Genomic DNA, 12,787 nt, shown 5'->3' with positions numbered 1-12,787 from the left:
TTTTGTTGTTTTAAAATGAGGATAGGAGGAGTGACCTTTGTGCCTTTGCCTAACATCCAGTGAACCTGCGTAGAGATTTTTTTTATGACCACCATAGTAATCCACGCTGAGATAGACTGCCATTGGCGCTGATGATGATGGTTCTCTGAGAGTGGAACCATGAGAGATATACCTGAACTTTTTGAGGGAAGGATTTGAAAGTTTGACTAAAATGTCTCCGTTCATTGATCTCCATGAATTCTGATTCAGACTTTTGTGCTCCTCTGAAGGTGAAGTGAAGGGAAGTCGGTTCAGTTTTGGATTTAAAAAAGCAGAACTTGCTCATAAAGAGATTTCATTCCCCATCTTTGGGAAAGAGTACTGCACTGCTGTCTATAAATATCACCTGGCATGGCTTTAGGCTCCTTATAATCTGACATCCTTTAAGATCTTAATGTGACTCAGAGTGAAAGAACAAATTTAGTTTGGAGCATTTTCTTTCTCTCTTGATGGATTTAAATATAATTTTCCACATTCTCCCACTTTGCACTCATTGCTTTGCTCCTGCCAGTCAGTAGGTGGAGCCTCGGAGCTCGCATGAGGTGCAACAGCTTTCTTTTTCCATGCTCAGAGATCCACGGCTGTAGGACTGAATGGACTCAGCATCAGCTGGCAGCTGTCCTCTCTTTGTGTTTCCTCACACGTTTGGGCAATGCTGCATGGACCTGGGGGACACCTTTTAATATTCATTTTAAGCTTGTGCGAGAATCTCCTTTGAATTTCCTCTGCAGACAAAGAAGAAGTGTCTTTTTTTCTTTTTAAGAAAAATGGAAAAAGAGAGAAAATCCTCTCAAGTGTGCGGCGCTCTGGAAGACACGCTGGTGGATGAAGCAGCGGAGAAAGCAGGTGACTTTCTGAGCATCGTGTTTGAGTTTGCCTGTGTGCTTGTGCTGTTGCTGCGAGAAGTGATCTAGGAAGGAAGCAGACTTTTAGATCTTTGAAGATCACCACCGTGAGCATCATGGTAAAGTTGTATGTCAGCAGGGCCGTAGCCAGGGCTCCCTCGGGCTGGGGGCGGGCTATGTGTAAGAAGTTTACTAGAATAGATCAGTTATCAACATTAATCCCATCTCATATGGACAATTAATTAAATGATGTCAACCTTTTTTAATACAATTGTTTTTCATTCCCTAATATACTCAAATTTTAAAAAAATATATACACAAATGGCAAGAAAAGCAAAATGAGGCAACCAGCAGCTTGGTTTGCAGCAATGTGCCTGAAAGTAATCCTTTAATTTAGTTTTTTTTTTTTTAATGGGAGCAAAAACTGTCATTGATCCTCTGTAATATAAACAATCTCTTTAACTGACGTATTGATTTTTGTTTCTCTTAAAAAAAATGAAACGCAGTGGAAGATAATCTCCACATATTCACATTTCTGTGACACAAGAAGAAGAAAAGTGGTGCATTCAGCTGAGGCGTGCACTTTTTTACTTACTTAAAGAATGATGCAGCTGTGTGAACTCTGCAGCCCAAACAAAGTCTCCTCAGTGAGTAGTCCCAACAGCTATAGTTTATATGCCGACCAAAATTAGAACATTTTACTTAAAATAACATTTTTCTGAATTTGTAAAAAATATATATATATATTTATGGGAACGTCTGTATACTGTTAGGGTATAAGTATTTGGACAATGACACTTTTTTCTGTAATTTTATCATAATTAATTTTAAATCAAAAAGTAAAAGCTGTGATTGAAGTGTGTAATTTCAGCTTATAGAAATTACACACTTCTCTCATAGCTAAGAGACCTGACAGAGGTTAGAGTTAAGTGTCAATCATATATATTTCACCCTGTAATATTCTTAATATTTATAATTGAGCAATTTGTATATATTAGTGCTGTTTCTTAAATTTGTAATTTTTGTAATATATCGTATTATTTAATTAGTCTGTTACCATTACTGTCTTAGAGCAACAATAACCTACATAATTTCTTATGGATTATTAAAGTATTCTGATTGTGACCAACAAAGTTTTTCATTAATTGTTTTAGGAATAACATTTTTATGCCTTGCTCTATGCATTCGGAGACTCAACCGTAATTAGTAATTAATGTTTTTAATGGTCCTCAGCTGGAAAAGGGTGGAGTGCCCACTCCGGGTCAGGGACGACTTCCTGCCCCAAGTGGAGGAGTTTAAGTATCTGGGGGTCTTGTTTACGAGTGATGGGAGAAGGGAGCGGGAGATCGACAGACGGGTTGGTGCAGATTGTACAGGTCTGTTGTGGTGAAGAGAGAGCTGAGTGTAAAAGCAAAGCTCTCAATTTACCGGTCGATCTACGTCCCTACCCTCACCCATGGCCACGAGCTGTGGGTAGAGACCCAAAGAATGAGATCGTGAATACAAGCGGCAGAAATGAGCTTCCTCCGAAGGGTGGCTGGCCTCTCCCTTAGAGATAGGGTGAGGAGTTCGGCCATCCGGGAGGGGCTCAGAGTAGAGCCGCTGCTCCTCCACATCGAAAGGAGCAAGCTGAGGTGGTTCGGGCATCTGACAAGGATGCCTCCTGGGCGCCTCCTGGGTGAGGTTTTCCAAGCATGTCCCACCGGGAGGAGGCCCCGGGGCAGACACAGGACACGCTGGAGAGATTATATCTCTCGGCTGGCCTGGGAACGCCTTGGTGTTCCCCCGGACAAGCTGGGGGAGGTGGCTGGGGAGAGGGAGGTCTGGGCTTCTCTGCTTGGGCTGTTGCCCCCGCGACCCAGCCCCGGATAAGCGGAAGAAGATGGATGGATGGATATTTTTAATAGTGGGATAAAATTTAGAACTCGTGCTTCTGTGCTGTGTTTCCTGCCTTGTGTTGCTCTGCTTGGCCTTTGCTGCAGTCACCTTCAGCTGCTGCTTGCTTGTGGGTCTTTGCGCCTTCAGTTTTGTCACACACTTATGGACCTACAGCAACATTCAAAAGAGGAAAAAAAGCAGCAGAAAAAATCTGAAAGAAAACGACATCAAACATTTTTGGATTGGGTGCTTGAGACGAGTAAACGATACAGTTTGCGTGTTGACATGAAGCTTCTGTATAAAGTGAATAATTTAAAGTGACAGGGTGAAATAAAAAGCTTCAAACAGTTTCTGACAGAAAGCTCGGAGCCAAAAGAAAATGACAAGAAAAGGAACACATGCAGATTGCTTCAACACTAAAACACCTGCTGATAATTAATATGTAGATGAACAGCGGCGGGATTGCCATGTGGGGAGTTTAAGGGTTTGTGTTTGTGTTGGCTCGCTGTTCCCCGGTGAGTCAGTGTGATTGTAGTATCTTTTCACACAAGGTCGGGTAATTAAAAGCCAATCCAAGCTCTGCTGGATGACTCATCGCTCCTGGTGAGGAGTAGGAGGCTGCGGGAGCAGGGTGGGGAATGCAGTTATTCAGGGATGTGCAGAGAGTTACTTTGAAGTATCCACAAAGCTCTGATCACATCGTAGCGGGAAGCTGTTTTAGACCCAAGGTGGTTTTAATTGCTTGTTTGACTATCTTGATTTTGATTTTCCTGGAGAAATTTGCCACACATGGCTTACATGTTAAAATCCATTGTTGCAACCAAGTTAAAATTAAAACTGCAAGTATTCGACAAGCCAACAATCCTGACTTTGCTTTCAATGTGCACAGACAGCAACAGCTTGCATAATTAGCCTGTGATGCATGAATCAGCACCCACAATACCAAAGTTCTGCACCTGGATCTCTTGAAAAAATGCAGTTGTACACCTCTCCTGCTGCTACATTTAAATATTAGAAGTATACATAGATTAAAGTTACACATGCAAACCACACGCTGGTAATAGTAATCAGCTGTTCTTATGAAGACTGCTCATCACACTCTATGCTTTGCTGGGATTTCCAGGGTAATTCAGTTAACAAAAGATACTTAAAAGGGACATATCATGCTTGTTCAGATTTTTTTTTCATGTACTCTACCAGAGTAGCTTTGCACAAGTCACAGTTCAAAATAATGCTTATTTATCTTAACAAGTCTGGAGGCTGTAGCCCCTCTGTTTATCCACCATCTTAAACAAACTGTGCTAGCTCTTTCTCCTCTTCTTTAAGCTAGTTTCATCTGATTGGCTGCCCCTTAAATATAAGATTTGAATAGTAGGTGGGTGGGGCTTCTGTGGTGTGCGCAGGACATGACCATATCAGGGGTATCTACGGTGGCCCTGAGTGGTCAAACACACTGCAGCAAATAGAAAAATACTGATGACCGTCAGTGCTACACCTCAACCTCTTAGTAGATGCACCTTTGGTAAATATTTGAAAATCCTAGGTGACTTCCTTCTTGACTTATAGCATTCAGAGATGGTTTTGGGAACACAATAACGTGACAGAACAGCTGTGAAAGTGAAGGAGACTGAGACGCTTAAAAAAAGCGGAGGATTCATCTCTATTGTGATGGAGAAAAAGAAGCCACTCGTGTGTGTTTTAATACTGTAGATACATGTTTGCTGTTAGCTTGTTGCTTCATGGTCTCCACAAAAGACAATAAAGCAACAAGATTTTTGTGATATTTTTTCTCAGTGTTTTTTCTTTTTCCATTGTGTTTTATTCAATTTCTGTTGTGTTTTGTGTGATATTTGCAGTATTTTATATTTGTGCTTTTGACCTCTCAGGTCTACTATAGATAACCGCTCCCATTCAGAGCCACAAGGTGAAAAAATGGGCAAAACAGAGCACTTAGGGCACTCACGGATTACATACACTGAGATCATCATTTAAAACTTTGGCTATGTTTAATACGAGTGCACACTTTGCAGCTATACATACATGTTTAAAAATAAGGAAAATGGTAAATGGCCTGTATTCGTATAGCGCTTTACTAGTCCCTAAGGACCCCAAAGCACTTTACACATCCAGTCATACACCCATTCCCACACTGGTGATGGCAAGCTACGTTGTAACCACAGCCACCCTGGGGCGCACTGACAGAAGCATAACAGGTCCTCTGTATGCCTTCATGTTCGGAGCGAACTATGAGTAAACTCTCCAAGGTGCATTATCAGACCCGAACAGCTGTATTTTGATCTTGTCTGTCTCTCAGCAGATGATGTCATTTCCATGGCCGACTCCACAATCACCGTCGAGGATATCGAAGGAGAGCTGTTCAGAATCGAACGAATACGAGACATTCTCGTGCGGAGAGAGTCAGAGCTGAGATACATGTAAGATCTGCCTGTTCTCCAGACCTCTTCATGTTAGGTACATTTAAACATGCTCGAGGCATAAATCCAGACATCTCATTAGTTTAGTTTGTTTTTTAAGGATTTATGATTCTCTGTCTGTTGGAGGAGGAGAGCTTTTGTAAGAGGATGAAATATTCTTCTGTTATCTCATGTGATGTTTTACTGTTTGGTCCCCTGCTGCCACATCCACTGCAAAGCTTTAAAGTTCAGGGATCTGAATGCACCAATATACTGCTAAGATACCCTCAGGAGTCAGAGATGATGCACCACAACTGTCAACCATCAGTGGCTGGAGCAGCCATGTGGATGATGGAAGTGAGGAAAACAGGCGTGCTATTTCAAGCCTTAGCAGACGAACAGCACATATACACCCACAGTTTGTTTGTTATTTTGTTCGATCTTGAAAGCTGGCTTTTGTTTCTGCTGGTCTTTTCTCATTATTTTGGCGCAGCAGAGTAAGAAAGAGAGGCTAGCACTGCATAATATAGCCATACAGTGAACTTGAAAACTGAAAATAATCATTGTTGTTCTTGGTTTTGTTTTGTCTTTTGATGAAATATGTCATAAATATCATCTCTTTTCATGTTCAGCCATAACCAGAGGGTGAGAAGTGATGCACAGTCTCAATGTTCCTATCTCTCTTTTACTTTCACTCACAATTATTAAAGCCGTGGTTTTACTTTTTTACTAAACATGTAGCTGGGAGTCTTGGCTTAAATACGTGAAGCAGGAAAAATTGTGCAAATAACAACAGTTCTAATAAGAATCCTGTGAAAAATCTGTTAATTTACTCTGTTCATTAAATCTGCATGGTTTCATCCGTTTGACTGCATGCAGAAACCATGCTGGTGCAATTACTTTTGTAGTAGTTCCCAGACTACTTTTAAATCAGGGTTAGCTCTCATCCTATTCCAGGAGAAGTGAAACCCAACTCCGTTATAGACACAAAGCCTATTTCAGATTCCCACTGATACGTATTGTGGTCAACATATGGTTAAGTGAAGACGTCAAACTTTAGACGTCACTTGTTCATGTGATTTATTTGTTCATGTAATTTTACATGGAAATGAAATTGATGACACAAAGAATATTTATTATAGTTTATTTCTTTGACCTTTAAACAACAGGTTTAGCTGTTTCCTGTGTAGAGAGCCTTTTACCCGACCTTTTATAATAATAACTGCCAATAGATGACTTTTTTATTCTACTATGTGGATAGTGTTATAACTTCAGACTTTGTCACATTAAAAATAAAATTGTACAGAACTGTGTAGAGTACTGCTTAAAAGTTGTAACACAACACAAAGTAGTCGTGGATCTCAGCATTATTTAAGCAGTGAAGGGTTAATCTTGACAAAGAACAGAACAAAAGGCAGCCGACATGAAAAGAAAAGCTTTCAATGTCCTTCAAGAAGTCTAGAGAATTATTCCTGAACACTTCTTAAAGACACTACAAGAAATCTGCATAAGAAAGTTCAGGCATAACAGAGTTCAAGAATAATGGTGGTCGTACCAAATACTGACTTTCAAGCTCATCACAATTGTAGAAACTCTCTTTTTGCCTTCTATACAGTGTTTCCATGTAAGTTTGTACACATTTCATTTAATCACTGCACATACTTTTCCATTTTCCTAGCAAAATGTAGAGAAATGAAGGGTTGCTCAAGACTTTTGAAGAAATTAAGTTTACTTTTGCCCGATGTCAACAACTAAGCAGGTCATATAGTTCATTTCTTGGCTGACTTTCCATTCTGTTGTTAATGTTTAACAGCACATCCTTCTAAGCAGTTAATATAGTTAGCTAACTATTAGAGAACAGCATTATCAAAGAGATAATAAGATAAACGTTTTACATTCAGGGCTCCCCTTTATCTGGGTAGCAAAGCTTAAAAACTAAAAATTAACAAAATTAAGTAGGCAAATCTCGAACTCAACCTTTGAAGCATAGTTATATTATTTATCCAACACTGTTTGGGTTTATCATGATGTTCTCTAAGTATCTTTCCTGGGTTTTTTTGTTTTTATGGGGGGGGAGGGGGGGGGGGTTGTACCACAGAAGTCCTCTTATAGGCAGCAAACACATCCTCGTCCTTTAGGCTCTCTGTGACGTTCATACAAACTCCTGCTTTCAAGCATTTTGAATAAACACATCGCTGTGAGCCTATGAGTCACGCTGGCATATATACACTGAAGTGAAACCTATTTAATTAAAGCAGCAGCTCAGAGCACATCTATTACAGTCACTTTCCTCTTTTTAACACCACTGTTATTTATAGCAGCCCACACGTATGCGCACACGCCGCCACATACACAGATAATACCTATGCAACCAGCCCCTGTTGTTTGGAAATCGCCATCAGAGTCAGAGGACGAAATGAGATCAGATACTGTTGGGTGTGATTCATTCACAGAGGGCAATGTGGTGGTGTTACTTCAGCTAATAAACCACTGTCATCTGTGGCCAAAAGCTGAGTCCAGTGGTTGTTTCTTTGATATACCCATACAATTGTCACACAAGGTGGGAATTACCACATAAAACATGTTTTTTCTAAAGCCCATGTGAAGACAAGTGTAGCTTAACTGTTGTTTTACCTGAATATCAGCTTGTTTGCTGCAGATATCTGAAGTTTGGTAAGTAAGTAAAAGTAAGTAAAATTTTATTTATATAGCACATTTCTAGATAAAAGATCACAAAGTGCTTTACAAGGCTGTTTTTTAAAAGTAATCACTGAGTCTGCAGATCTTAAGTTCTGAGGAAGAGAATTCCACAGTCTGGCGGCCACAGTAGCAAAAGCTCTATCACCCTTGGTTTTCAGTCTTGTATACTGAATAACGAGTAGGCCCTGATCACAAGACCTCAGGGACCTACTAGGGGCATAGGGCTGTAAAAGTTCGATGATGATCGAGGTAAAGAAATATTTTCTTTATTTGTCTGTTTTTCTCTCAGGATGGACGACATCCAGCTCTGCAAAGAAATCACAAGGCTGAAGCAGGAGTTGCAGAAGCTTGTCTCAATTCCAGGTAAATTAAAAAGTAGCCTGCGCCTCTCGACTTTAACCTGGTGACAGCGTGCTTTGAGCGGCCCCTGTGCGGTTCTTGTTTGCTCTGTCATAGTTGAAAAGATATGAGCTGTCTCCAGTAACACAGTTCAGCGAGGACTGGAGTGAATTAAGCACATCTTCAGAACGAGCTTGCTGACAATTAAAGAAAAATACTTTTTAAAAGAAAGGTTTTCAGGTCAAGCAACAATGAGCCTCTGGAGCCTTTTCTGTGTTCTACTTGAATTTTAGTTCCTTATTGTCGAAGGAGTACTCGCATTCCTCTGTTCATTAAGTTGAGATGGCAACCCAGAGAGAAAAGACAGTTTCTCTGGCAACTAAAAAGAAAAGTAAAAAAAAAAATTCCAAACTGTTCATTTGTTTGGAAGCGAGCAAACATACAAATTCAGCGAAGGACGCAGTACTTATTTCCCCTGCTGTGTGCAGAAGGGCATAAGAATCTATAATCTTGGTCGACTCTTGTGGTCGCAAAAAGAAGTCAAGATTAAAATGACCCTACTCACTCACCTCACTAACATTTATAACAAATTAGTTTCTCATCGTACTGAATACAACACGATGGGAGTAAAATAGAGGATGAAGCAGCTTTGAGTTAAAGCTAAAGGCTTCTCAATGAAACTGACAGATGCTGGCACAGTGGCTACATCCATCTCTTTTTATAAAGTCTGTTGGTACACTGCACAGTGACTACAATTTCTAACAGAAGGCTTGTCTCGTGACTACTGAACAGACAAAGACAAGTCCAAAGAGGACCGGGAGAGAGAAGAGAAGCTGCTGCAGCAGATCAACAAGCTGGTGGAGACCAGAGACTTCCTTGTGGACGACGTAGAGTTTGAAAGGCTGAGGTGAGGCTAATGGATGAAAAGAACTTTGACTGAGTGCCACACTCTGGTATTCAGGGGGATTACAGAGATGAGTCAGAAATAAAAAGCATCTCCTGACTTGTCTTTTAATTCTACAGTTTATTATTCATTATCATGTCTGATGGTTCTGTCAGAGCACTTCGGTTCACCACTTTTGCCGTGTAACAGAATCTGGACAATAATTTGATCCTTCATGTGATGTTTCCACTGAAGAAGAGCCTTAATTAGTTATTTGTTGCTTAATTCTTCATATAGCTCCGCTCCTACGAAGCCCCTTTGTATATTTTCCTAATTAATGATAGCATGTCCACCATCACTCACAGATCAGCTGTCGCTTCTGATAACTAGGTTGTTATTTCGGAGACAAATCTGTCTGTAAAAACATAGCAGGAGCGTGACAGTCACCTCCGCTCGTTAGTTAAAGTAAATGCGAAAATATTCTGAACTGTGAGGATGCTGTGATGCCCACAGCCTGGGATTTAATGCAAGCCTTGTGGTGTTTAACAAGATGTAATAAAAATTTTAAACCCTGTAATTCACAGCGAATAACAAGGAAATATTCTTTTTCACAGGGAGAGAGAGGAAGACAGAGAGATGGCAGCCTTCTTACAGTCCAAATTTCCCAAAGCTTTGGCTGCAAAAGGTGAGTCTAACCAGAAAGCTGGCAGTTAACAGTTAACTATTAAAGCCAGTTAAGTAACCAGTAAATCTTAATGATTGTGAACCCACTGTGGTGATTGTACTGTCATGTCGTCTCCTTTAAGCTTCAGGTGCTTCGCAAGATCGAAAGGTGGCGTTTAAATCCCAGCAGACCTCAGCGCCGCTTCTCACTAAAACCGGCCTCACGCTGCTGAAAGACTGCTGCGGCTTCACCTGCTCCGTCATGTGACTCAGAAAGCCCAGAAAGTGGGTTCTGCTCATCTGGGCGTTGAGTTTTCAGTGGGAGAAATGTTTCGTCACACATCCCAAGTGACCAGACGTTAAGACGAAAAGTGACAACAGTTGATACTATCTTCAAATGTACGTTTGTTAGTGTGTGTGCGTGTGTGCACATAAACAGGCTTCCTCAGTGCTTTCTGTGTCCTTACAGGAAAGATTATATGTTTGCTGCTGTAATGTGAGTGACATGTACTGAAATAGTTTATCTGGTGTGCTGCTGTGAAATACCGTGTATTGCAGCAGGAGAGCTTGCCGCCTTATGAATCTGCTAATGATTCCTGCTCGGTTACAGTACTTAGACGTTATTGTAGCTGCTCTGACGGTGCCATTAGCCTTTGAAGATATATTAGAAAGTGGAAATGTAGATATCTCTCTGAGAGCAAACTCTTACCAGTCTCACTTTGGCATTTGCTGTGGCGGATTGATTAATGTAATTACATTGTTACGACTGTAACTGGGCATAACTTTTGTTTTTTAATAAGGAGTCGTGCAGTGTTTGTTTAAAAAGAACATTTAAAAGACGAGTTTCACATGTGAGATCTGATTCATAGTAAACAACTGTTTAGTAAGTTTCATGTAACTCTTAATGTAGCATCTTGGATTGTTGTAATAAAGATTTTTAGTGCTCTTCCTTTGTGTTTGTCTTAAATATTAGATCCACGGGTTAAAGGAGCCTCCTCCCTTCTGTGTTGAGTGTTCAGTATTCGCTCGCTGATATTTCACTTTGCTTCGTTCAATATGTGGTCCACATAGTTCATGGACTCCTTCGCTGACTCCATCCAGAGACTACTCCAGCTGTGTGTAGCAGCAGTGTCAGCTCTAAAGTTCCCATTTTTAAAAGATATCATCAACACATCAGCAACATCAGACTCAGCTATAAAATCATGAGCAATTTTTAATAATAAGAATAATGTTTCATGTAATTATTAAAATAGTACATATTACATAGATAGAAAGAATGATTGATATGCATTATTTATTAGATACAGCTTGCTAGGAGCACCTTTTGCCTTCAAAGCTGCCAAAATGACATCTATGTCCGGATCTCAACAGAGCATTTGACTACAGTGAACTCATTGTCATGTTTAAGAAACTAGCTTGCGATGATTTGACCTTTGGGACATGATGTGTTAACTGCTGGAAGCAGTCATCAGAACATAGGAACACTGTGGTCATAAAGGGATGCGCATGATCAGCAGCAATACACAGCAGCATGGATCCATGCAATGTTTTTGCAGTCATTTATTGTAAGATTTTGTAAACTCTCACTTTTGTAAATTAAAGCCTCAATTTCTGTTTCTTAGCTGATGGAAACGACACCCAGTGAGGTTTTCTGCAGCTGTGTATCATCTGCTTCAAGCTTTGACATGTTTTGCATACAGAGATGCTCTTCTGCATACCTGCATACCTTATTTAACATAATGTTGCCTTCCTACCAACTCGAAGCAGTCTAGCCATTCTCTTCTGACATCTGACATCAACTACACATTTTCACCCAGAGAACTGATGCTCTTTGGACAGTTTTTCTTTCACTGTGATGGTTTCTGAAATTGTCACGATTTGCTGGGCAGGACTCAAATGCAGCTCTCTGAGATGTGCAAGCAGAAAAGGGTTTATTTACAGCACCAGGTGAGATATATACATTAGGGGTGCAACGATACACAAAATTCACGGTTCGATTCGGTTCGATATTTTGGTGTCACGGTTCGATATTTTTTCGATACAAAAAAAATGTTCATGCCTTTTTAATTTGTCATTTATTAAATTTTCACGGCACATTCTGCACCACATCTCTGTGCGTTCATCATTTGTTTGAAGCCAGCTCACCTCCTGCAACCACTTTTCCGAGAATACGCGCTTCTTTTATGGTTCGGACTCCTTCTGACATTTCTTTGGAGGTGGAGGAAAACCAAAGTAACTGCTTAAAGGAGCTTCTTCGACATCTTTGAGAGTTCTAAACAAATGTCTGTCCTCCTCCTCAAAATCTTATGTATGCAAACACGCGTTGCAACTTCTTATCTTGTGCGCGTTTTTTATTTTGACAGTGAATGCGCACCTGATGACCACTTATGTGCAGCCCTGGTTATTATTTAGCTCGTCATATTGCAGCCACAGAAATTCTTTTGTCCATGAAACCATAAAGCTGCACTTTCTTTTTGCCTTATAGTCTGATTTGTCATAACTTTTCCGTTTTGTGGTAAGCTTTTCTTTGGCTGTCACTTCTTCACGCTGACCTGTCTTATTTGGCTCAGCAGAACTAAAATATATATCCTGCTGCTTTTACACACGCACTCGCATAACACTCAGCGATTCTCTGCGCGATCAACCTCTCACATGTTTAAGCTGCGGGAGATTTCACTTGTCATGTTTGCATAGTAAGCTAACGATTGATAAGACGATGTCAGAGGAATTGGTGCGCAAATTATCATCACTCACCAATCAGTGCTGTCGCTCTCTATACACAGTTCATGCGATTGCAAAGTGAAAGCAAAAAACAAGCGCAAAAAACAAGCGCAAAAAACAAGCGCAAATTCAAACGCGATTTCAATATGTCACATATTGACAGTGGCTCACCGATGCCAATGACATAATTACCCAGCTACATTTCCGAAAGAATGCAAAAGCATTGACATAGATTTTTTCTTCCTACAATAGCCCGACGGGCAGGGCAGAGATAGATTTTGGTAGCCCAACTGGAAAAATCGCTA

At 40.5% G+C, this 12,787-nt stretch overlaps 1 protein-coding gene across 2 annotated transcripts; it reads left to right on the top strand.

Moving 5' to 3' along the window:
* The first annotated feature begins 623 nt into the window (after positions 1 to 623).
* LOC102785616 (bMERB domain-containing protein 1) lies at positions 624 to 10,695 on the top strand. 2 transcript variants are annotated; one of them, XM_006797893.3, is made up of 6 exons: positions 624 to 885; positions 5,080 to 5,197; positions 8,166 to 8,239; positions 9,008 to 9,122; positions 9,713 to 9,783; positions 9,905 to 10,695. In XM_006797893.3, exons 1-6 carry the CDS (start codon positions 807 to 809, stop codon positions 10,027 to 10,029), a joined length of 582 nt encoding a protein of 193 aa, XP_006797956.2. In that variant the 5' UTR covers positions 624 to 806; the 3' UTR covers positions 10,030 to 10,695. The 2 variants fall into 2 exon arrangements, with proteins under 2 accessions (XP_006797956.2, XP_006797955.1); XM_006797892.3 differs by having other exon boundaries at positions 5,077 to 5,197.
* The last annotated feature ends 2,092 nt before the right edge of the window (positions 10,696 to 12,787 follow it).

Source organism: Neolamprologus brichardi, chromosome 4, assembly GCF_056152115.1.
Source record: "Neolamprologus brichardi isolate AB-2024 chromosome 4, ASM5615211v1, whole genome shotgun sequence".
NCBI lineage: Eukaryota > Metazoa > Chordata > Actinopteri > Cichliformes > Cichlidae > Neolamprologus > Neolamprologus brichardi.
Note: the sequence above shows the minus strand (reverse complement) of the source record. Positions and strands in the feature narration are given on the sequence as shown.

What these genes read in the sequence shown, in the direction of transcription:
- LOC102785616 (XM_006797892.3), top strand. Translation starts at nt 807, where the DNA reads ATGGAAAAAGAGAGAAAATCCTCTCAAGTGTGCGGCGCTCTGGAAGAC. An exon ending in TGAAGCAGCGGAGAAAGCAG is followed by an intron (nt 886 to 5,076) that starts GTGACTTTCTGA and finishes TCTGTCTCTCAG; the next exon opens with CAGATGATGTCATTTCCATG. An exon ending in GAAGCTTGTCTCAATTCCAG is followed by an intron (nt 8,240 to 9,007) that starts GTAAATTAAAAA and finishes ACTACTGAACAG; the next exon opens with ACAAAGACAAGTCCAAAGAG.